Here is a 26,451-nt window from a genome sequence, read left to right as displayed (position 1 = left end):
CTTCCTGACCCAGGGGTCCAACCTGCATCTCCTGCATTGACAGGTGGATTCATTACCACTGCGCCACCAGGGAACCTCATATGGACTTGCTTATTAATAGAATAGGCCTTAATTAGCTTTTGATCAGTATCCAGATTTTAAAAGAACAGATTTAAAAGTGCTTTATAAAGTCCTTGACTCCAAGGACAGCATCAAGGACTCCTTTATCATGTGGTCCACTGTTCTTCTCTACAGTTGAGAATATTCTTGAGCAGCCACTGCTTCTTCATCCCCAACTGTGTGGTTGTCGTAGAAGCATTCAATCAAGGTCAGGGAGCTTCCAGGTGAGAAGGAGATGAGGGGCTAGAAGTGGCAAGAAGAAATATATCACCAAGAAGAAACTCCAGTTCCACAGAGACCTAGGCTAAGGCAGCCTGTGCATACATGCGTGCGTGCATGCGTGTGTGCTCAGTCACTTCAGTCATGTCAGACTCTTTATAACCCCATGGACTGCAGCCCGCCAGGCTCCTCTGTCCATGGGATTCTCCAGGCAAGAATACTGGAGTGGGTTGCTGTGTTCTCCTCCAGGGGGTCTTCCCAACTCAGGGATCGAACCCAAATTCTTTACCACTCAGCCACCAGGGAAGCCCAAGGCAGCCGGTAGATTGATAAAAAAGAAAGGTGATGCTTGAAGAGTGGGTGATTAACTCCTGGGTTACATAATAGTGATGGTAACAATGAAAATGATGATACTGGCTTCTCTGGGCTCTTCAGTCTTCCACGATCTTCAGTATGGCCATGTTTCCTTTCCTCCTTCTCTACCCTCTTTCAAATTGTGGCCCATTAGTCCTGCTGACAATAAGAAATATGGCTGAGCCAGTCAGCTAACTAGACTTTCCTAAAGATTCTTCCAAGATCCTGTAAAATAGCACAGGCCAATAGAAATAAAGTGCAGGCCATATGTGTAATATTAATTTTCCTAGTAAACACATGCATAAAGTAAAAAGAAGGTAAAATTAATTTTAGTGATTTATTGTATTTAACCCAATATGTCTAAAATATTATTGTCGTAGTATGTAATTAATCACTGACTCAATGGACTTGAATTTGAGCAAGCTCTGAGAGATAGTGGAGGACAGAAGAGCCTGGGGTGCTGCAGTCCATGGGGTCATCCATACAACAACCCTATGAGATAAATATTTTTTATCCTCATTCATAACTGTGGTTAAGTAATTTGCTCAGTCTCACAAAGCTAGAAATGTGCTAAGGTAGAACTTAAACTCAGAGCTGTCTGATGCCCAGGCCCGTCACTGCCTGCATGCTGCCATTGTAGCTCCTACTTCCTTAACATGAGCTCATCCTGGTGAAGGCTCTGGTTTCACCTGAATAAAATGTAGGAATACCTGAAACCTCTCTGGAAGTTCACCCTCAGTTTACAGCACTATCAGAATATTATTGAAACATGGCAGCACATCTGAAATTCACAAATACATGGGTTTTTGTTTACACAGGAAAATGTCAAGGTTATCAGAAGAACTCACCAGAAAGTTCTTAGGAAGAAAGTACTCCAATATGCAATGGTTAATTGAGTTCTAACGCAACATTGTCAGTGAACAACAAATCATCAACTTTGGCAAGGGGAGTCCACCAATGAAGTCCTTCATTCACTAAATATTCATTAGTACTCCCTTTGTGCCTCACCACTTCAGTGTTCTTGCCTGGAGAATCCCAGGGACGGGGAGCCCGGTGGGCTGCCATCTATGGGGTCGCACAGAGTAGGACACGACTGAAGTGACTTAGCAGCAGCAGCAGCAGCAGCAGCAGCAGCAGCAGCAGCAGCAGCGTCTGGACTGGGGTCACACAGTGGACAGAGTAGCCAAGGGTCTTTATGAAGTTTATCCTCTACTGGAGAAATGTCTTAATCTGAGTTTTCCCAGAAGAAGATCCTGGGACAATGATTCCAATGCAAGTGACTTATTGAGAAATACAAGAAATATGAGAAGGAAAGGTGGATGGGTGGATGTCATACAGGAGGGGAATGGCAGCCCATTAAAAGAATGTTATTAAATCAGTTATTGCAGGTGGCAGCAGAGCTTAATCCGTAAAGGGAAATGTTGGGAAATGGTGTGAAACGGCACATGTCAGAATCATTATATCTAAACCGAAAGCAGTTAGAGCTTATAGACCAGCTCCCAAGAGTCACTGGTTGAGGGCCGCTCTGGGCTGGGGGAGGGAATGAAGAGCTCCCTGGCATTTCTGGCCTAACCCCCAGAGCTGGCAAAGTGGCCTTCAGCATTCTGGAAAAATGCCCTCAGTCCAGGATGTAGACTCAGGCATTTAAAAGTCCATTGAAACACTCTGAGAAGTCTGGGGAAAGACAGCTCAGGGATACAGATAATGAAGACATAATGAAATGCACAGTAATTACAGATAGTGACAGTCACAGAAGGAAAATGAAGACATTTTATTAACTGCAATTGGAGTTGGGCAAGGAGTCAGCTTACACAGAATTCAGAGTTTGGGTAAGGCCTCTCTGAGCTGAGACCTGGATGGTAGGAAGAAACCATCGTGGTAAGAGTCAAAGGAAGAGAAATTTAAACCAAACTTATGCAAAGTGTGAGCCACCACTGGTGCGAGCTTGGCTTGTCACCAGTTCAATACAAGATATGCTAAAAAACTGAGAGTACTTATAAACATAACCATTTAGAAATAGCTGCAGTAATTAAGCATTGCCACACCTCCAAGCCTGTGGTAAGGGGCTTGTCTCCACAGTCGTGGTGTAGACCATTTTGAGTGCTCTCGCACTGGTATGGAAAGTCACACACAGTAGAGTAGTGGTAAATACATGATATTTTAAGCTTAGTTTGTTAACTACAATCTAAATGTGTACACAAATATAAGAAAAATAAGCACTTATTTATTTTTCTTTCTTTCTTCTCTGGCAACCATCTGTTTGTTTTCTGTGTCTATGAGTCTCTGTTTTATTATGTTTGTTCATTTGTTTTGTTTTTTAGATACCACTTGTAAGTGAAATCAGTACAGTATTTGTCTACTTCTGTATGACTTATTTAACTTAGCACAGTACCCTCCCAGTCCATCATGCTCTCTCAAATGACAAGAGTTCATTTTCTATGGCTAAGTAATATTTCATTCTGCATCTATATCTTCTTTACCCATCCACCTATTGATGGACACTTAGGTAGTTCTATATCTTGGCTATGCAATGAACACAGGGGTACATGTATCTTTTCAAATTAGTGAGGTTTTTTCCTTCAGATAAATACTCAAGAGTGATATTGCTAGATTATATGGCAGTCCATGGGGTTGCAAAGAGCTGGACACGACTGAGTGACTGAACTGAACTGAACTGATGGTAGCTCTATTTTTCATTTTCAAGGAATCTCCATACTGTTTTCCACAGTGGCTATATCAATTAACCTTCCCACCAATAGTGCACAAGATTTTCCTTTCTTACACATACTCACCAACATTTGTTACTTACTGCCCTTTGGCTAGTAGTCATTCTGACAGACGGAGAAGGCAATGGCAACCCACTCCAGTACTCATGCCTGGAAAATCCCATGGATGGAGGAGCCTGGTAGGTGCAGTCCATGAGGTCGCTAAGAGTCGGACACGACTGAGCGACTTCACTTTCACTTTTCACTTTCATGCATTGGAGAAGGAAATGGCAACCCACTCCAGTCTTCTTGCCAGGAAAATCCCAGGGACGGGGGAGCCTGGTAGGCTGCTGTCTATGGGGTCGCACAGGGTTGGACACAACTGAAGAGACTTAGCAGCAGCAGCAGCAGCATTCTGACAGATGTGAGGTGATATCTCATTGTGGTTTTCATTTGCATTTCTCTGATGATTAGTTCGGAGAAGGCAATGGCACCCCACTCCAGTACTCTTGCCTGGAAAATCCCATGGATGGAGGAGCCTGGTAGGCTGCAGTCCATGGGGTTGCTAAGAGTCGGACACGACTGAGCGACTTCACTTTCACTTTTCACTTTCATGCATTGGAGAAGGAAATGGCAACCCACTCCAGTGTTCTTGCCTGGAGAATCCCAGGGATGGGGGAGCCTGGTGGGCTGATGTCTATGGGGTTGCACAGAGTCAGACACGACTGAAGTGACTTAGCAGCAGTAGCAGATGATTAGTTATATTAAATACCTTCATGTGACAGTTGGCTATCTGTATGTCTTCTTTGGAAAAATGTTTGTTCAGATCCTCTGCCATTTTTAAGTCAAGTTATTTGATTTTTTTTTTATGTTAAGTTGTATGAGTTATTTTAATATTTTGGAAATTAATCACTTAGATATATTTTTTGCAAGTATCTTCTCCCATACAGTGGGATAACCTTTTCCTTTTTTGATAGTTTCCTTCACTGTGCAAAAGATTTTTAGTTTGGATAGTCCCATTTGTTTGATTTTACTTTGGTTTCCTTTGCCTGAAGAGAGAGAGCTAAAAAAATATTACTATGACCTTTATCAAAGAGAGTACTACCTATGTTTTCTTCACACTTATTTATTTTTAAACTTGCTATTTTCATTCATTTTAATTTTTTCAAGGGTGTTTTAAAACATTTTAGGATAACATTATTATTTAAATTACAGAAATGTATTTTATATTGCTTATTCTTTGAGGTTTGTTGAGATATGATTTAGCAATATTCACCCTATTGAAATGTTTATTTCTCTGAGTTTGTGAAGTGAATAGAGATTGTATACCATCACCATAATTAAGATAGAGAGTATTCTATCACTGCAGAAGTTCTTTCTGGTCCCTTTGTACTTTTTTCCCTCCCCTATGGAAAACACTCCTCTGATTTCTATTTTCTTTGTATCTTTTACAAGGATTCCTTATAAGTGGAGATATGCAGAATGTAGTGTTTTGAATCAGGCTTCATTCACTCAGTCAAGTGCGTTTTTAATATTCCATCATTCTTTGATGTATAAGGACTCAATTCCTTTTCATTGCTGAGTAGTATTCCAGGATATAGGTGTACCACAGCTTGTTCATTCATTTACTGGTTGTTGAATGTTTGAGCTGTTTCCAGTTTGGGGTGAAAATAAAATGCTATTAACATTCACAAATAGGTATTTGTGAAAACATATGTTTTCATTTTTCTTAAGTAAATGCCAGAGACTTGAATTTCTGGGCCATATTTATCTTTACTTTTTAAGAAACAGTCAAACTTTTATAAAATGGCTGGGTTATTTTGCATTCCCATCAGCAATGTGTCACAGTTCTAGCATCCTCACCAGCAAACAGTATGTTTTTAGCTTTTCAAAGACATTCCAGTAAGTGTGTAGTAGTATTTCATTGTGATTTTGATTTAGCCTTTCCTAATGAGCAATATGAATTGTGAACTTCCTGATTTTAGAAAACACAGAGAAACCAGAGATCAAATTGCCAACATCCATTGGATCATAGAAAAAGCAAGAGAGTTCCAGAAAAACATCTATTTCTGCTTTCTTGACTATGCCAAAGCCTTTGACTCTGTGGATCACAATAAACTGTGGAAAATTCTGAAAGAGATGGGAATACCAGACCACCTGATCTGCCTCTTGAGAAATCTGTATGCAGGTCAGGAAGCAACAGTTAGAACTGGACATGGAACAACAGACTGGTTCCAAATAGGAAAAGGAGTACGTCAAGGCTGTATATTGTCACCCCATTTATTTAACTTATATGCAGAGTACATCATGAAAAACGCTGGACTGGAAGAAACACAAGCTGGAATCAAGATTGCCGGGAGAAATATCAATAACCTCAGATATGCAGATGACACCACCCTTATGGCAGAAAGTGAAGAGGAACTCAAAAGCCTCTTGATGAAAGTGAAAGTGGAGAGTGAAAAAGTTGGCTTGAAGCTCAACATTCAGAAAACGAAGATCATGGCATCTGGTCCCATCACTTCATGGGAAATAGATTGGAAAACAGTGGGGGCTCCAAAATCACTGCAGATGGTGATTGCAGCCATGAAATTAAAAAATGCTTACTCCTTGGAAGGAAAGTTATGACCAACCTAGATAGCATATTCAAAAGCAGAGACATTACTTTGCCAACAAAGGTCTGTCTAGTCAAGGCTATGGTTTTTCCAGTGGTCATGTATGGATGTAAGAGTTGGACTGTGAAGAAGGCTGAGCGCCAAAGAATTGATGCTTTTGAACTGTGGTGTTGGAGAAGACTCTTGAGAGTCCCTTGGACTGCAAGGAGATCCAACCAGTCCATTGTGAAGGAGATCAGCCCTGGGATTTCTTTGGAAGGAATGATGCTAAATCTGAAACTCCAGTACTTTGGCCACCTCATGTGAAGAGTTGACTCATTGGAAAAGACTCTGATGTTGGGAGGGATTGGGGGCAGGAGGAGAAGGGGACGACAGAGGATGAGATGGCTGGATGGCATCACTGACTCGATGGACATGAGTCTGTGTGAACTCCGGGAGTTGGTGATAGACAGGGAGGCCTGGCGTGCTGCGATTCATGAGGTCGCAGAGTCGGACACGACTGAGTGACTGAACTGAACTGAACTGAATGAGCAATAAGGCTGAGCTTGTTTTCATATACTTACTTGCCATTTATATGTTTTCTTTGGTGACATCTTTGTTCACATCTTTGTTCTTGAAAATTCTTGGTATATTCTGGATGAAGTGAAGTGAAGTGTTAGTTGTTCAGTCTTGTCTGACTCTTTGCAACTGCATTGAGTGTAGCCCACCAGGCTCCTCCGTCCATGGGATTCTCCAGGCAAGAATACTAGAGTGGGTTGCCATTCCATTCTCCATGGAATCTTCCTGACCCAATAATTGAACCCAAGTATCCTGCATTTCAGGAAGATTCTTTATCCACTGAGCCACTATGGAAGCCCATATTCTGGACACAAATCCTTTATTAGATATGTTTTATAAATATTTTCTTCCTGTTTGTGTTTTGTCTTTTCATTTTCTGACCTGCATCTTTTAAAGAACAAAAGTTTTTAATTATGACAAAATTTAATCACAGTGGCTGCTGTGATTGAGGAAATGATTTTTTAAAATTTCATTTAATTTTAATCAAACTTAAAAAGTCATATGTAGCTAGTGACTACCATATTGGATGGCACAGCATATTAATGACTAACTGTACTTTCAGTGAACAATGTGTACATTTAAAAAGTTCTTTTATTATTCCTTGTTTGGATTACATTTATTGATATAACTTAATGCCTGTTGAATCTAATAATAAAGATTGGGTCTTGCCTTCTATAAATCATTTTTTCTTTTTAAATTATTTTTATCATATTTTATTAATGCATTAGTTTCATGATGGTTTGAAAATTTTAAAAACCTGGTTCTTTACCACACCCCTTCATAGCTCACAGCCTTATCATGGTGAAGGGGCTTGAGTAACTCAGTGAAGCTATAAGCCATGCTATGTAGGACCACCCAAGACAGACGGGTCATAGTGAAGAGTTCTGACCAAAAAAAGTCCCTTTGACTGCAAGGAGATCAAACAGTCAATCCTAAAGGAAATTAACCCTGAATATTCATTGGAAGGACTGATGCTCAAGCTGAAGCACTTTTGGCCACCTAATGCAAAGAGCCAACTCCTCTGAAAAGACTCTGATGCTAGGAAAGATTGAAGGCAAAAGGAGAAGGGGGAAATAGAGGATAAGATGGTTAGACAGCATCTCTGACTCACTGGGCATGAGTTTGGGCAAACTCTGGAAGATAGTGAAGAGAGACTGGCGTGCGGCCGTCCATGGGATAGCAAAGTTGGACATGACTTAGCTACTGAACAACGGCAACTTTTACCATAGGTAGTCAGAGAAGCTCTGAACTAGAGAGATATCGTACATGGGCAAAGGCCTGTCTTCCTGGGGAGGGTATTCCTCATTGTTAATCCACCGTGGCATGCTGAAGAAGGAAGTGACAAATGGGGTGAAGGAATGAAAGACTATTTTAGAAAATGTGGTCAGAGAAAGCCTCGATGTAACAGCAACATTTGAACTGGGGAACAAGCATTCCAAGGGAAGGGAAAAAATAGCAAATCTTGGGAGTTTGGGAAAGGGCATGGCATGACCCAGGAACAGAAAGGAGACCAGTGTGGCCGGATGTGAGAACAGAGGGAGGGTGGTGAGAGATGATCTGGAGAGGGGGCGCAGAGCCAGATTTTGCACAGTCACACAGACCTCCTCTTTTCCCTCCTACGTTACAGATAAGGGTTAGTGAATCACAGGCACCCGATATCTGTGAAAAGTGTGTGAATATGTCTGAATAATGGCCTTATTCAAAACACACTTGACAAAAAACAACCAAATGTTATCTTACACTTGGCTCTGGTTGTACAGAAAAAAATCATCTCTATGTCTGCAGCCTGAGAAGTGGACTGAGCAATAAGAACTCTCACAGGAAGCTAGGGGGTAGGGTACCCATACCACAGATTACGACAGGCTCAAAAAGTTATGTAATTTGCCCAAATCACACAGCTAAAAAAAAACAAACTCGTGTCCTTTATACTCTGACACTTTTCTTTAAAATGAGCCCCAAGTAGCCCTTTTACAAACATGGAATTGTCTGTATTTTCTTTTGGTTTTGGTAATGATATAAATGGGCACAGAAATGTCACATTATAGAGACTTGCACCCATTTTGGGAAGCCCCCTTCTGTGTTAGTTTCTTGAAGCTGCTGCAACAAATTGGCACAAACTTGGTGGCTGAGAATATAGAAATTTATTTTCCCACAGGTCTAGACCAGAAGTTCAAAATCAAGGTGTCAACAGTACCATACTATCTCTGAAGTCTCTAGCAGGCAATCTGTTCCTGCCTTTTTCAGCTTTTAGTGGCTTCAATTGTACCTTCTTGGCCTGTGGCTGCATCACTGCAATCGCTGGTCACTTGACTTCACTACGTTTGTCTCTTCTAGGGACAACTGTCGTCGAATTCAGGGCCCACTCAGATAATCTAGGAGTTCCCAGGTGGTGCTAGTGGTAAAGAACCCACCTGCCAATGCAGGAGATGTAAGAGACAAGGGTTCGATCCCGGGGTCGGGAAGATTCCCTGGAGGAAGGCTCGGCAACCCACTCCAGTATTCTTGCCTGAAGATTCTCATGGACAGAGGAGCCTGGCAGGCTGCAATCCATAGGGTCACAAAGAGCTGGACACAACTGAAGTGACTTAGCACACACAGATAATCTAAGATGAGTTCACCTTGAGCTCCTTAACTTGATTACATAGGCAAAGACCCCTTTTTCAAATAAGGTCACATTCACAGCTTCTGAAAATTAAGAAGCAAATGCATCTTTGTGGTGGGGGCACCATTGAACCCACCACACCCTCCCTGTGCCTCAGCCTGAAAATTCTCGCCAAGCAGCCAGCGAGACTCATCAGACTCAGTTCACTTCTCTTCTCCCAGGGATCTCTGGTCTACATTGCCTGCTGTCTGAAAAATATCATTTCAAATATTTTGCTTAGTTTTCTAATTCTTTGAACTGGAGAGTAAATCCAATCCCTATTCCTGCAGTGTAGCCAGAAGCAGAAGCTACACCCAAAGTGAAGTTCATTGAGCCTGGAAAACTTTCCTATCTTGCTTACAGCTGCATCATTAGTGCCTGTCAAAATAACTGGAGCATAGTAATCTTTCCATAAACATTGATGAGTTAATGAACAAATGAATTAAAAGGAAGTTAATCTAAGTCCTTAATCTTTCTAGTGTTTGGGACCAAGCAGCCACAACTCCTTTTACCTCAGTCAGTTGGGTGAGTTTAGGCCATCTCTCCTTAGCAGAATATCCACTAGCTTATGCCAAAATGTCTTCACCAATTCACTCTTCAGTCCCCAAAGTCTGACTTTCACTTTTAATGCAAAAAAAAAAAAAACACACAGCACTGGGAAATTTAAGAAGTGCATCTATGGAGCACATTTTGGGTAATGATTTATAAGAAGTAGGTTTTGCCTGCTTTTTAAGTAAGATGAACACAGGGCATTTGCGGGGGGAAGACTGATATGAGGACGGTGAGTAAGTCATAGTATTGTCACAAGGAACTCAGGCCAGACACTGTGTTGATGGGGAAAATGTGAGAGGCAAGAGATAAGAAAGAAGTTTGTGTATTGAAGAAAACTGTTGGTTTCTGCTTTTATTTTTATAGTCACACACTAACTAAAATTTTTAAATTATTATCATTATCAACAGCATTTACGAGAGTATCTTCTAAGTGACTGTTGGACTTCTCCAAATATCTGATTGTCTTGAATGTAGAGCTTTGTTTGTTTTGAATTTATTATATCAGATTTTTAATAACAAATATAAAATAATAGGCTTATTATGATAAGCCTAAATATACAGATGTAGAAGAAGAACAAGTTAGAAATCTCCTACTGCAATTGCAATCCCCTGAAAGTGAAATTCACTCACTCGTGTCTGACTCTTTGTGACCCTATGGACTATATAGTCCATGGAATTCTCCAGGCCAGAATACTGGAGTGAATATCTGTTGCCTTCTGCAGGAGATCTTCCCAACCCAGGGATCAAACCCAGGTCTCCCACATTGCAGGCGGATTCTTTACCAGCTGAGCCACCAGGGAAGCCCAAGAATACTGCAGTGGGTAGCCCTATCCCTTCTCCAGGGGATCTTCCTGACCCAGGAATTGAACCAGGGTCTCCTACATTGCAGGTGGATTCTTTACCAGCTAAGCTACCAGCGAAGCCCCTGAGGGAACCAATGTTAACAATATATCTTCATACACCTTCCTCTGTTCCTATGAACATACATAAACATATTTATATATACAGTAGGTGGTTTCTGGTTTAATAAAAATGTAAACAAATGAAATATATAACTTTTTCCATTTGTTAATAGAATCATCCTACCAAATAAATTCACATAGATTTACTTCAGAGTTTTAAATCTAGAGTATGAATTTGCTACCATTTATTCAAGCTGCTCCTCAATTGATACACATTCAGGTGATTTTGAGGCTTTTTTCCCCACCGCGTATAATACTGCTCTAAACACCCTTGAGATTGCACACTGTTTTAATTTTATCGTTATGGATATCTGAGCCCTGAAATGCAACCTTTCAAACGCCGCTTCCTTCCCCCATCCTCCCTGTCATTTGGAGAACAGAATTGAAGGGAGACTAGAGATGAGTGGGGAAAGCCTGTAACAACTCCATACAGCACATGGGCAGCAGCCTCCTGCTACAATATTTACGTGCTATTCCATTGAGATGGCACTCTGCTCACATGACCCAAATGCAGTTCTCACTCCTCCAAGAACACAGCCGAATCCAGACTGCATTGGCAGCTCTGCACATGCTCTGTTTGGCCCTGTGAATCCTCACTCACCCATTGAGATTTCTTTTGGTTTAAAGCAACACACCAGCTGCTGAATCTCCGTGACCTCCAGTATTTTCCTGGCCCAGATCCAAGGCAGGTGGCCCTCCATGAACACCATTTTTCAGGGTTTGAGCTTTTTTTCTCTCTCTCTTTGTTGGGGGCTGGAGAGTGTTTAATAACTTACACACGGGGATAGCTGATGAGTGAGACCATAAGTAAGTCTTTTTCCTGTCAGGTATTAGAGGAATAACATTTACCTATTTTCATTATTTGCCTTGACAACGACCTGCAGCTCTAATGCACACTGAATTCTCAAACAGAGGGCTTGGCAGGGGCTGCTGTATCTGACTGTTGTGTTGACTGTAACGTGTGAGACGGTGTGTTTTCCTCTCTAGAGACCTGGATCCTTTTTGCCATTCTGATGGTAGATGATGAGACAGGCAAACATGGATTTCAGTACTCCATCTGTGTTTGATCAACAAAAAGGTAAAAACGCTGCTTTAACTCATCCTTTGGTTCTTTGCATCTTTAGTTCAATGTAGGGATTTGCAGTTTACAGGGAGAGTGTGTGTGTGTGTGTGAGATGTGGAAAGAGGATTTCACATAGGAAACAAACCTGTTCTAAATGTTCACTTCTCATTTGATCAGCATTTGCAAGGGAAAAACAAGCTTATGGTCTGTTAGTCTTGTTAAAGTGCTCCTACCTACAAATTTTAAAAATTGGGTTTCAAGCGCACCAGTTATTTCAGATAGTACCATCTTTATTCTCATTAGCTTTTTGTTCAGATCTTTAAAAATACATACATTTAATAAGTAACATAAAAGAAAAAATCATATATATATTTCAATCTACTAACCCAATATCGCATTGCTATAGTTTTATAAATATCTCTTAATTCCCTCCAGGAATAGATGTTGCCCAAATTTATCTTGCTGCTGATACATTATCTCCTCTGAGGTTGTGTAATGACTTATCACTATGTTATTATTTGCAGTGAAAGGATATATTTTTCTGATTCCCAGTTTCCAATGTGGAGGTAATTTTCCACAGGAAAAAAATTACTGTGAAATTCACCTATTCTTATTAAAAAAAACATGTATTCAGCCATACAGTTTATGCATGTACATTCTGCATATGAAGTTTGTGTGTGTGTGTGTGTGTGTGTGTATATATATATATATCTATGTGTAATCATGCACCTTCTCTCTGTAAGTACAGGAAATTTCCATTCTCTAAGTGTAATAAATATTTTTAGAAGATTTTTTAAAAATATCTGTTACCTAAACCACTTGCAATAACATCTGAGTATTCCTCAGAATGCTAAGATCCTTTGATTATTTAATTGTTTTGGCTATACAGTGAAAATGGTGGTCCATGAAAGACTCATTAAGAAAATTCTTTTTTCCCCCCTTTTCCTGCTCTAGGCCATAGTGTATTTACTACCTATTCTTCAAGCTACATCTGGTTTCATGGGTGAATTATTTTAGTTCAGTGCTTTGTCAAGTTACAGATTTACATTTAGATTTCTGAGTAATTACCTTATGCATATGCTTGTGTGTATCTTCAGAATGTGCCGATTCACACAGAATTTGGATATGAGCACTGTAGACAAAGTGATTGTTACAGCTGTGCCCACTGCAGCCTTTCCCTTTCTTTGTACTACTGATGGCAATCAGCAAGAGTGAAAATACGCTGAAATCCAAAGACCTCAAACTGGCTAAAAAATGACATTATTGAATTACGTAATCCAAACAGGAACACAATAGGTTTATTTATTAAGATTAATTTGAGGGAGCTAGAACTGAGTATGAAGAACTAACCCTTCATAATGAATTCATCTATTCCAGTATTGTGGCTCCTAACAAGTCTGAGCCCAGAACACAGTTAAAATGTTAATTTATAATATTTATTTTCTTATAGCACCTTTCATGTGAGCAACTCGTGACTATTTCCCCACCGTAGACCTGATTCTCCCCCTTGTAAGCTAACTCTTTCCCTGGGACTTCCATCTTTATTTCTCAATCATTTCTCTCCAGAGGTGTTGTGGTATGGTGGAAAGAGCACGGGCAGAATAGGTTGGAATTGTAGAACAACTACTTCTTACTGTGTGACCTTAGTAAGTTACCTGACCTCTCTGGGCCTTAATTGCCTCAGCAGTAAAATAGAAGAAATGATGCTTACCTAGCAAGGTTGTTGTGAGAATCTAAAATAATGTATAAAAAGCATCTGTCACTTTGCCTGATGTACATTAGGAAAAAATTGAAGTTGCTCATTCATGTCTGACTCTTTGCAACCCCATGTACTGTAGCCCACCAGGCTCTTCCGTCCATGGGATTTTCCAGGCAAGAGTACTAGAGTAGGGTGCCATTTCCTTCTCCAGGTGATGTGCATTAAGTACTTTCAAATTGTGGCTGTTTTTGTTATTATTATTAACTTTATAATTATTAAACCCTGAACTCACCTCTCTAACTCTGGCTCAAATTTAGCAGTCTTCAGGACAAATGAGGATTTAGTTAAGACCAGTTGACTAGATTACATTAATTTTTTTTTTTTTTTTTAGAACTCCAGGGTACCATTTACAGCAACCCGCAGAATTACAGTTAACTGAATGATAGCTGAATAGTTCTGTTATCATGTTAATCCTGTTATCATGTTAAAAATATATATCCTGTTATAAAAATATATATCTGGTTATCATATAATTCTGTTATCATGTTAAAAACATGAAAGGTCATAACAGATTTAGACAATTGCATAGATTCTAAATATTATATTGTTGGGTAAAACCAGGGTGAAATGATTTTCTCTTGAAAAGCTGAGTGTGGTTGGTGCTTTAGTAGAGGATTTTCCTGGAATTCCTGATATCTGGGGAATCAAAACGCTAGTGGCCACTGGCTTTACATGCAGATGTGGACAAAAGACATTACATCTGGAAAGATCTTAGAAGTCGTGTAAGACTGCTGCAACAGCAGTGCCTTTATGGAACTGGCATTTATGTATAACTTTGTGTCCTGTTTTATTTTACCTTCAAAAGAAAAACATATTAAAAACCAAGGAAATCCATGGTGTTCTCCACAAGTGGTTGACATTTGACTGCTTGTTTGAATTACATATGGAAACTCATTGACAGTGTGAGTTGTTCCTGGGGTTGGCTTGCTTTTTTATTTTGTTTTTATTTTTGATTTTGAGTCATTGCATCTTCTTTCAGCTGTTAACCATCAACGGGGCAAGTAGCTGGGGAGGAAATAGTGCATTGCTGTTTGTAAGCTTTTTTATTATGATTATTAAAGACCTGACTTTCTTTTCTCATCACAATGAGATTATCAGATCAGATCAGTCACTCAGTCATGTCCGACTCTTTGCAACCCCATGAATCGCAGCACACCAGGCCTCCCTGTCTATCACCAACTCCCAGAGTTCACTGAGACTCACGTCCATTGAGTCAGTGATGCCATCCAGCCATCTCATCCTCTGTCGTCCCCTTCTCCTCCTGCCCTCAATCCCTCCCAGCATCAGAGACTTTTCCAATGAGTCAACTCTTCGCATGAGGTGGCCAAAGTACTGGAGTTTCAGCTTTAGCATCATTCCTTCCAAAGAAATCCCAGGGCTGATCTCCTTCAGAATGGACTGGTTCAATCTCCTTGCAGTCGAAGGGACTCTCAAGAGTCTTCTCCAACACCACAGTTCAAAAGCATCAATTCTTCGGTGCTCAGCCTTCTTCACAGTCCAACTCTCACATCCATACATGACCACAGGAAAAACCATAGCCTTGACTAGACGAACCTTTGTTGGCAAAGTAATGTCTCTGCTTTTGAACATGCTATCTAGGTTGGTCATAACTTTCCTTCCAAGGAGTAAGCATCTTTTAATTTCATGGCTGCAGTCACCATCTGCAGTGATTTTGGAGCCCAGAAAAATAAAGTCTGACACTGTTTCTACTGTTTCCCCATCTATTTCCCATGAAGTGATGGGACCGGATGCCATGATCTTCATTTTCTGAATGTTGAGCTTTAAGCCAAATTTTTCACTCTCCACTTTCACTTTCATTAAGAGGCTTTTGAGTTCCTCTTCACTTTCTGCCATAAGGGTGGTGTCATCTGCCTACCTGAGGTTATTGATATTTCTCCTGGCAATCTTGATTCCAGCTTGTGTTTCTTCCAGTCCAGCATTTTTCATGATGTACTCTGCATATAAGTTAAATAAACAGGGTGACAATATACAGCCTTGACGTACTCCTTTTCCTATTTGGAACCAGTCTGTTGTTCCATGTCCAGTTCTAACTGTTGCTTCCTGACCTACATACAAATTTCTCAAGAGGCAGATCAGGTGGTCTGGTATTCCCATCTCTTTCAGAATTTCCCACAGTTTATTGTGATCCACACAGTCAAAGGCTTTGGCATAGTCAAGAAAGCAGAAATAGATGTTTTTCTGGAACTCTCTTGCTTTTTCTATGATCCAGCAGATGTTGGCAATTTGATCTCTAGTTCCTCTGCCTTTTCTAAAACCAGCTTGATCTATCTAAATGAAATGTAACATTGAAAAAAAAAAAAAAACTTGGTCACATATAAAAATCACCTAGCCAGTTTTTGAAAATGCTTATGCCTGGGTCCCATCACTGGATATTCCAGTTTAACTGGTGAGGGACATGGCCTGACAAACCCCCCAGGAAGTTCTAATGTACAACAAATATGGAGAAGCACTCATTCCATCTATCCTCCTAACTTCTCAGATGGGAAAAGTGAAGCACAGAGAGGTTAAAATGTGGGCCCGCTTATGAGAATGGCACACAGCTAAGTAGTAATAGGGGGCTTCCCCGGTGGATCAGTGGCAAAGATTCCCCCTGCAGTGTTGGAGACGCAGGAGACACAGGTTCAATCCCTGGGTCAGGAAGATCCCCGGAGAAAATGGTAACCCACTCCAGTATTCTTGCCTGGAGAGTCCCATGGACAGAGGAGCCTGGCAGGCGACAGTCTATAGGGTTGCAAAGAGTTGGACATGACTAAGTGAGTGAGTGATAGTCACTCAGTCATGTCCAACTCTTTGCGACCCCATGGACTGTCACCCTCCAGGCTCCTTTGTCCATGGAATTCTCCAGACAAGAATACTGGAGTGGGTTTCCATTGGCTTCTCCAGGACATGACTGAGCACCTGAACAATTAGTAACAGAGGGGACTGAGACCCAGGTGTTCACTATCTAGACAACAGACTACGAGGTTTCTTTTCCAGGCAATCTCTGGTCTTAATAGCTACTTTGAGGTGGGGGTTGGGCTCGGGTAGCTTTGGCCTATGGTTGCCCAGAGAATGGTCAGCAATGAGCACCTGGAATATACTAATGCATAATGACCTTTGGGCTTTGCAGTTGGCTCTCGTGGTAAAGAACCTGACCGCCAATGCAGGAGACGTAAGAGACCTGGGTTTGATCCCTCACTGGGGAAGAAAATGGAGAAGGAAATGGCAACCTACTTCAGTATTCCTGCCTGGAGAATCCCATGGACAAAGGAGCCGGGCAGGTTACAGTCCATAGGGTCACAAAGAGTTGAACATGACTGGAGCGACTTAGCACGCACACATGCACAATGACCTTCAGAGCTCAAATCAAAATCAGGTAGATTTGGAGTCCTTCCAACTGCATTTTTCTATTTTTCTCGTTGGTAGAGGTAAATAAGACAACCCTATGCCAGGGTCTTGGGAACAGATGGATATTTGCTCTAGTCCAGTCTCAATCCTCATCCCAGTTGCGTGAACTTGGACACACTGATGATCTTCTGGTCTGTAAAATGTGGGTAGTGTTCTACATTCACAGGGTAACTGAGAAGCTCAAAGATTGTGTTATCTGTCTGACCAAGGGGGTTCAGGCCACATCTCTGGCTTTCTCTGTGAAGCTGTGAGGAGGAAGCCTGGGTCTTCACAGCTCTCCACTCTGGCTTTGTGCTTCCTGCTCTCACCATGGCAACATCTCTCTGGTTCCACATGCTCCCAGCTGTCTTCCCTCTCAGAGCCCACACGCAGGAAGGACCTGTAGTAAAATCATTTACTACAGAACGCAGAGGCTCCTACTGAAGCTGAGACTTCAGTTAAGTAACTGAAGACGTTTGCATGAGGAGGAACCCAGGGCTCCGAGAGAAAATCAAATTGAGAAGGGTGCTCCCAAGGGCCTCACCCAGCACAGCCCAGCCCAGCCCAGCCCAGCCCTTCCTGGCTCTATGAGAAATGTCTGAGCACGGTGTTCACAGGGGCCTGTCGGGGCAGTGCCCCACCCTCACAGGTTTCTCTCTGGTAGGGTTGCTGAGAGAATGTGGGGAGGAGCTCAGCCCTGCAGCCCAGATTAGTGCAGAGTGTCCATGTTCTAGGGCTGCTGTAACAAATTACCACAAATTGGGTGGCTCCAAACAACTGACATGTAATCTCTCCCAGTCCTGGAGGCCAGAAGTGTGAAATCAAGATGTCAGCAGGCGGTGTGCTCCTTCTGGAGTCTCCAGGGAAGAATCCTTCCCTGCCCCTTCCAGCTTCTAACTGTTTGTGGCTTCATCACTGCAGCCACAGTGATGGCTTCATCACAGTGTGGCTGAAGTGATGCAGCCACGTTACTTATCACTTCTGCCTCTGGCCTTCACGTGGCCTTTTCCTCTGTGTGTGTGTCTCAGAGCTCTCTCTGCCTGGTTCTTATAACAACACATGTGATTGCATTTAGGGCCCACCCAGATATGCCAGGATAAATATCTACTCTCAAGATCCTGAACTCAGGCTTTCAACATGTGAGGTCATAGCCCCCCTTTTGCCTTCTGAGGTAATAATATTCACTGGTCCCAGGGACTGAGACATGGAGATACCTTTAGGGCCCCCAATCAGCCTGCTTTATGGCATGAAAAGAGGTCAGATTTCAAGTTCCTTCTCAGATGTATGCAGCCTCCTCGCTGGGTTTTTGGTAAAATCCACTCCTATTTAAGCTAGAAGGAAGTTTGGCATTTGGGAGATGGGGTGGAAAGAGTATGAGATAAAGTGGCAAAATTGAGATCCAAACCTAAACCTGCATACTTCAAAACCCTTCTTCTTTCTACTGCAGTACTCTTCCTTTATCAACCATATATTTCAAGGAAGACATAAGACATTAACAAAAATGAAAATGAATGAAGCCTATGTTTTTACAAGCAAGCTATTATCCCATTGTTTTGTGGAATTTTATGCTCCCACGTACAGATGTCTGGTTTTAATTTCCAACTTTTCATCCAAAATGGGAACTCTAAACAAAATGAACTTAGAGTGCCTAGATAATGCGCTTTGCTGGAAAAGCAAAAGTTAAAATTCTGCTGTGACAATCAGATGCCTCCAAAGGAAGAATAAGCAAATTTTCCCAGGACTTGGGGAGGGAGTAGAGAAAAGGCAGTCAGAGGAGACTGGAGAGAGAGGGGACAGTTTGGGCTCATCACAGACCTTGAACGCGATGAAACTGGGAACAGTGAGCTGAATTTTGTGATAGGTTTTCAGATTGATGGTCCAGACAAAGGAAGATTTGATGGCAAATGACCATTCCAGAGTTTTAAAAGGAGATTATCTGTCATCTTTGGGAAAATACTCAACCTTCTCCCTCTCTTGGTCAAGAAAGAGGAGCCTAAGGAAGAAGAGATGGAAGAAGAATCCTTTTTCCAATCTTCTTGCCCATTCAAGACCTAACCCAGGCAAACGTATTAACAGGAGGCTTGCCCCTCTCCCTCCTCTGCCTCCTTTGTGCGGTCTCTCTGCAGTACGCAGGAACCTCTTTCCCACCCACCAGCTCCTGGGAAATGATGTGATACATCAGTCCACTCCTGGCTCCTTTGCTGGACCTAGCTAGAGGGAAAGTGAAAGTTGCTCAGTCATGTCTGACTCTGCGACCCCATGAACTATACAGTCCATGGAATTCTCCAGGCCAGAATACTGGAGTGGGTAGCCATTCCCTTCTCCAGAGGATCTTCCCAACCCAGGGATAAAACCCAGGTCTCCCACACTGCAGGCAGATTCTTTACCAGCTGAGCCACCAAGGAATCCCAGCTGGAGGGAAGCCCCTGACTGATCTTATCCAAACAATTACTATTCACAGCCTTAGCGAGCCAGGAAACCGACAGTGATTCAGTGAGTGAGGGGTGTGTTGTCATTGTCAGCATTCTCTACCACAGGACAGCCGCAGTGTCCTCCAGAATAGGGCCTCCGGCCTGAGTATGCATCGCAAGAAGGAGAATCTGAGACTGGTATGCAGAGGGAATAAAGGCCCCCCTGGTGAGCCAGATCTCCTGAATCAACCCTGATATGGTGTCCCACAGCTTGGCTAGATCAGCTTCAGAAGGCAAACCCTCAACTTAGCCCCTTGTCTGGAAGTCAGCTGGGTCACCACACTGAGCTTTTCCTACTATTCATTAACATTCATTATATTATTCAAAATCTTCATCATCTCTGTTCATTAACTTCACATTTCATTAGTTACAGCTGTGTTGAGCAACTGATTTCGTGGATTTTCCCGCTGAGGTAACCATTTGGATGCAAGGATATTTTAAAGGAAACTGAAGGAAAATCCACCAAAGTTGTAACTAGTTTTATTACAAAAATAATAGAATAATGAACATTTCAGTCATCCCCAAATATGGGATAAGGTGAGAAGGTAAGGGCTAGATACACTGAGACCCAAGACTGGTGTAAAAAATGGGTGTGGGCTCTATACTGTCTTGCACAAAGACCACATCCAACCATACTTATCAGCCTAATATATCCCTGAGAGGGCATGGCAACCCACTCCAGTATTCTTGTCTGGAGAATCTCCATGGACAGAGGAGCCTGGTGGGCTACATCCTTGGGGTCTCAAAGAGTCAGACACAACTGAGTGACTAAGTACACACAAGCCTAATACACAGGTTCGTGTTTTTAGTAAGGGCCCTCAAGTTTGTTTTCTCTATGTAAAAACTTTAAATATCATTTGCTTGTTGATGAGGCCACTCTTATTTTATTGGGTTCATTGGGGGAGGAAATGAAGAGAAATGTTCCAGTCTACATGGGAAATATTTCCATTTCTAAAAGTAGCCTCAGAATTTAAAAATATACACATGTAATATTTAATAACATTCTGATGCTTTTCTAACCTTTTGTTTGAAAACAATTTTAAACTTAAACATTGTAAGAATGGTAGAAAGAAAACTGTATATCTTTTAACCAGATTCACCTAATATTAACATTTTACCCCATTTACTTTATTGTTAGCTCTTTCTCTGTCTCTACATCTCTCAGTCTTTGTGTGTTTATCTCTCTGTTTCTGACTCTCTCTCTGCCTCTTTCTCTATATGTATGTATGAATATGAGAATTTGTGTGTGTACATGAATGTATGCTCTTTTGTCTCATCTGCCTGCATTCCAATTTTGTCTATTGATCCAATAATGTCTTTTACAGCATGCCCCCCTCCCAGCCCCAACCCAGTGCCAGATCCAGTCTAGAATACTGCTATAGACTTTGTCTTTTATGACACTGACATTTTTTACTTACAGTCACTCTCTTTCTTAATACCAAGTTCCTTCTTGTGGGTTTGTCAACACTTCCTCACAACTAGATTAGATTATGCATCTGCAGACAGAACACCACATGGGTGATTTAAATTCTTTTAGAAGGTTATTTGAGGTTACTGGTGTTGCACTGTTAGATATCAGCTGGTTCTTATGGAATTCTTTAAATACTCAGGTTTCTTTCTATATGTAAAACTAGTGTCACCTTCTTCAAAATATTCCAACAATACAAAAAAGAATTCAGTATACAAAGTGTTGTATTCTCTTAACTAGCACAGAGCTCTGTTCTTCCGAGGTTCTCTTGGCCCCAGCCTGTTCCCAGCTTCTCAGCTGCCAGTATGGACCCTAGCAATTCATCTTCCATGTGGGTATAGAGAATAGCTTCTATAGGGAAACAGAGATCAGGACAAGAATATTAACCAGTAGCAATAATCAGAAGAAGAACAATAACTCTGGCTTATTAAGCAGCTCCCATTTATTCATCCAGATACTGTGTGAAACTTTCATGCCTATCATCTTGCTTGATCCTCAACACAGCCCTTGAGAGAGATTCAATTTCTAGTCCACCTGAGGTTATATGATTTATCCAAGGCCACATATGACAAAAACAAAGTTGCGATTTTAACTCTAGTTTCTGACCCTCAAGCCCTCTTCACACTCTTACTTGCCATGAAGTTATACTCTCTGCATTCTTATAACGCACCCCATCAACCCCTTCATGACTCTTAGTACAAAGGAAAATAAAGGTGATGGTGGCTAAATTTGCTCAAGTTTCCCCAGGGCTGGGCTTTCATTTGAAATGAGCTCTGCACAGTGAGTTCAGCTTAGTGACAGGTTGACCTCTTCCATGGTAAGTGTGGATCCATGGCAATCTGCCCTTAGAGCAAAGAAAGATACCAGCCTCCTAGGACGAGGAGGCTGAAAGGGGAGAATTACCCTGGAATATGAGCTGTGGAACTCATGTGATAAGAATTGGGAATTTGCAAGGTCAGGGCTTGGCTTGCATCACAGAAACTTTTGAAATCAGGTTCTTTATCATTTTCCTACTCAACATGTTGATTCTGTGCAAAACAGGTTAACATTTCTCCAAGACATAGTTCAGTAAACCCTCATCCTATAATCAAGGTCACAGACAGCAGTTGATAAAGAGGAAAAATAATTATTTTAACCTTGACATCTTAAGCTTTGATCCTGGGTGACCCTGAGATCATTTCTCTGTTCTCTAATTCACAACAGTAAATCAGAACACAATCTGGTGTTTGTTTTAAAAAAAAACAACTCCCCAGACAACTTTGGGGAACAAAGAGCCTTATTTTTTTAAGAACCGTGAGATGTATATCTGAAATTCATACTTGAAAGTGAAAGTGAAGTCAGTCAATCATGTCCAACTCTTTTCGACCCCATGGACTGTAGCCTATCAGGCTCCTCCATCCATGGGATTTTCCAGGCAAGAGTGCTGCAGTGGATTGCCATTTCCTCCTCCAGGGGATCTTCCCGACCCAGGAATCAAACCGGGGTCTCCCGCATTGCAGGCAGACGCTTTACCGTCTGAGCCACCAGGGAAGTGCTATTCAAAAATGATGTCCTAGAGTTTTGGCAGCAAGTCGGCTGACTCAGCATGACCACTATGGAGAGGCCTAGAGGTGGGCTTAGACGTGTCTACTTTCCGGCGGTCACTGCCAAAACCAGTTGAAGAAAGGATCCTGGAAGTGTTTTGTCTTAGAATAGTAGTCATTTGTAGAACTGAAAGAAACTCAATGAACGTATAATTCTATGTGAAAACAGAAACAGAAGGATTAGCTATGGTGCAGTAGAGTGAACTGTAATGGCCACTGGGGTCAAACCAAACAGTTCAAATCCCAGTGTTGCCACTCTTGTTACCGACCCTTTCCTGTCAGGCTCCAGCAAGGGTCCTTCTGACCAGTGCCATTGGAGCCAACAGAATGGGACTAACTTTAGTTCAGAAGTAAAAGAGAATTTTATTCTTTGATCAAAGAATGGAGAGGTGCAAGCTCAGGCTCTAGAGCAGCAGTCCCAACATTTTTGGCGCCAGGGACCAATGTCACAGAAGACAGTTTTTCCACCCACAGGAGACAGGGGACAGTTTGGGGATGATTCAAGGGCATTACATTTATTGTGCACTTTATTTCTATTATCATTAATCAGCTCCACCTCGGATCATCAGGCATTAGATTCCAGAGGTTGGGGACCCCTGCTCTGGAGGACATGTTCTCCCCACAGGCCATAGGCAGGGCTGCTTTATAGGGATCTCAGCAGCGGGCAGCGGGCAGAGCTCTCACAGGGGAGCCACACAGCTGCGTGGCTCAGGCTCCAGATCACAGTGCCGGGAGCAGTGTCTCTCTGCACAGGGCCCACTGCTGCCATCTTGAATTGAGCTGTTGTGCTCAGGGGCGGGAGGAAGAACTCTGAAGTGTCAAGTACCAGTATGAGGCCTCTGTGCAAGGCCCACTGTGATCAAGTGAAAACAGACTAAGCACAAAGGAAAAATAAAAACAGACTTTATTACCCAAATTCTATCCTTCTGTAAATTGGTAATGGGCACGGCTGCTGCTGCTGCTTACCGCATGACCTAGCGGCTTAACATCTCTATATCTCACTTTCCTACTTGTAGATTAAGATAGTGCTACCACAAAGGACTGTTTATAGAGACAGGATTAATGAGTACATGCAAGGCTCCTGCAACCACTGCTGGCCCATAGTAATCACTCAGCAACTGCTAGAAGTGGTTATAGGGTTGTTATAAAGATGGTTATAACAATCTTCAGAGCATGGTTATAAAGATTTAATGGCATAGTACATACAAAGCACTTGGAGCCATGCCTGGTCCAGAGTAATCATTTAGTGAATGCTAGTGATTCTTACAAATGATCTCCCTAAGGTCACATGGACAACTGGTCTTCCCTGTTCAAGAGACCATCCATCAGTCAAGTTATCTTCCCCTCTATAATGAAGTCATAGCCTAGTACTCCTTTCTAAAAATTATTTTTTAATTTTTATACAATTTTAAAGGTTAATTTCCATGGTGGCTCAGACAGTAAAGAATCTGCCTGCAATGCAGGAGACCTGTGTTCAAACCCTGAGTCAAGAAGATGTGCTGGAGAAGGGAATGGCTACCCACTCCAATATTCTTGCCTGGAGAATTCCGTGAACAGAGGAGCCTTACGTGCTATAGTTCACGGAGTCACAAAGAGTTGGACGTGACTGAAAAACTAACACACCATTATTACAAAATATTGTAATAATGAAAACAAGAGAAGGAACCCAAAAACAATTAAGGAAACAGTAATAGGATCACACATGTTGAGGTACCTTAAGTGTAAATGGATTAAATGCACCAACCAAAAGACAGACTGGCTGAGCTGATGAAAACATGTGCGTGTATGCACTTCCACTGACCACATCACTTTGCTTGACCCCCCAAATTGAATGTAATTATTTTATATTGTTAGGTTAATAAAAAAAAAAAAGAAACATTAAAAAAAAAAAAAATATTGGCAATATTCCCCATGTTGTATAGTACATCCTTGAGCCTGCTGCTGCTGCTGCTGCTAAGTTGCTTCAGTCGTGTCCGACCCTGTGCGACCCCATAGACAGCAGCCCACCAGGCTCCCCCGTCCCTGGGATTTTCCAGGCAAGAACACTGGAGTGGGTTGCCATTTCCTTCTCCAATGCATTAAAATGAAAAGTGAAAGTGAAGTCGCTCAGTCGTGTCCGACTCAGCGACCCAATGGACTGCAGCCCACCAGGCTCCTCCGTCCATGGGATTCTCCAGGCAAGAGTACTGGAGTGGGGTGCCATTGCCTTCTCCATCCTTGAGCCTATCATATATGTAATAGTTTGTACCTCCGACTCCCCTATTTCTCCTGCCTTACACTGGTAACCACTGGTTTGCTCTCTGTATCTACGAGTCTGCTGCTTTTTCATTATACTCACTAATTTGTTGTGTCTTTTAGATCCCGCTCGTAAATGATATCGTACACTATTTGTCTTTCTCTGTCTGACTTATTTCATTTAGCCTAATGCCCTCCAAGTCCATCCATGTTGCCACAAATGGCAAAGTTTCATTCCTTTTTGTGGCTGAGTAGTATTCCATTGAATGTATACACCACATCTTTTTATCCATTCATTTGTTGATGGACACTTAGATTGCTTTCAGGTCTTCGAAATCGTAAATAATGCTGCTATGACTATTTCAGTACATGTATCTTTTTGAAATTAGTGTTTTTGTTATATTTGAATATAAACTCAGGAGTGGGATTCCTGGATCGTATGGCTCTGTTTTTAGTTTTTTGAGAAACTTCCATGTTGTTTTCCACAGTGGCTGCACCAATTTACATTCCCACCAACAGTGTAGGAGGGTTCCCTTTTCTCTACATCCCTGACAACATTTGTTACTTATGTGCTTTTTGATGATGGCCATTGTGATGGGTGTGAAGTGATACCTCATTATGGTTCTAGTTTGGATTTCTCTGATGATTAATGATACTGAATATCTTTTCTTTTGTGTGTGTATGTGTGTGATTGCTTTTATAAACAAATTTTAGGCTGGAATAAGGGGCTCCTAGTTCATCATGTTGGCAATTGTCCTCACTCCGGTAGGCACTTGAAGTGTGCCTCCCTTAACACCTGGTTGATGTGGGAGTAATGATCTTGGCATAGTGCATCCATCTCATATAAGGACTGAGGGGTACTCATGCTTGGCTCAACAATGATCTGGTTTAAGCTGGACACGACTGAGCGACTTCCCTTTCACTTTTCACTTTCATACATTGGAGAAGGAAATGGCAACCCACTCCAGTGTTCTTGCCTGGAGAATCCCAAGGACGGGGGAGCCTGGTGGGCTTCCATCTCTGCGGTCGCACAGAGTTGGACACGACTGAAGCGACTGTACTCACTCACTCAAGCTGCTTTCTGGACCAATTATTCTGTCTGGGGAACTAACACTGCTGCTCCTGTTACTGGCACTGCTTGAATATGCACACACTTTGGTTCTTCTTAGTTGGCCTTCCTTTTGTTTTTCATTGCATACTGAGATTCCTGGAAGATAGTTTCTCTTACACTTTTTGGGCTGGAGAGAATGGTGATTATCTTCTTTATTATCATTCCTTTTTCTTTCCTTCTTATTGTGCACTGACTATGTTCCTAATTCCAATAGCATGTTGGTAATTGGGCCCTACATTCCTATTTAGGATAAGAGAATGCATTAGTACTAACTGAAGTGGCCCTGACAACATTGGCTGAAGAAGCAAAATGGGATGGTGAGGACCAGAGATGGGCCAGTACAGGCCGAAGTGACTCTGAAAAACCGTCCTGGCATGGCAGACTTCCTTTAATCCTGGCCCAGAATTATAGAAACCTTCATGTACCTTCATGCATCTTTTCATGTACTTGTTGGCCATCTGCATTTCTTCTTTGGAAAAATGTCTACTCAGTTTTTCAGCCCATTTTTTAACCAGTTTTTTTTTTTTTTTGACGTTGAATTGTATGAACTGTTGTATATGTTTATATATGTTGGATACAAATCCCTCATCAACCATGTCATTTTCAAATATTTTCTCCCATTCAGTAGGTTGTTTTCACTTTGTTGATGGTTTCCTTTGCTGTGCAAAAGTTT

The 26,451-nt window shown here is 41.8% G+C and overlaps 1 protein-coding gene and 1 long non-coding RNA gene across 6 annotated transcripts in view; one reads left to right on the top strand and one right to left on the bottom strand.

The window, feature by feature from the left end:
• The window catches only part of ANKRD55 (ankyrin repeat domain 55), a 180,835-nt gene that overhangs the window by 52,599 nt on the left and 101,785 nt on the right, over window positions 1-26,451 (top strand). For 3 of the 5 annotated variants that reach the window (XM_086361785.1, XM_086361782.1, XM_086361788.1), the window contains exons 1-2: window positions 11,254-11,386; window positions 11,689-11,779. In XM_086361785.1, the coding sequence (XP_086217911.1) occupies window positions 11,722-11,779 (58 nt within the window). In that variant the 5' untranslated portion in view covers window positions 11,254-11,386; window positions 11,689-11,721. Of the gene's footprint in view, window positions 1-11,253; window positions 11,420-11,688; window positions 11,780-26,451 lie in introns of those variants that run through there. The other 2 variants (XM_086361783.1, XM_086361784.1) reach the window with 2 other exon arrangements.
• The window catches only part of LOC147350377 (uncharacterized), a 35,533-nt gene continuing 9,194 nt past the window's right edge, over window positions 113-26,451 (bottom strand). Inside the window, exon 2 of the long non-coding RNA XR_015148791.1 lies at window positions 113-342. This is a non-coding gene — a long non-coding RNA (uncharacterized LOC147350377). The remainder of the gene's footprint in view (window positions 343-26,451) is intronic.

This window comes from Bos grunniens, chromosome 20 (assembly GCF_055505025.1).
Source record: "Bos grunniens cultivar Pamir isolate PY7600 chromosome 20, Bosgru_T2T1.0, whole genome shotgun sequence".
NCBI lineage: Eukaryota > Metazoa > Chordata > Mammalia > Artiodactyla > Bovidae > Bos > Bos grunniens.
The sequence above is the reverse complement of the archived record's forward strand: the minus strand, read 5'-3'. Positions and strand labels throughout refer to the sequence as shown.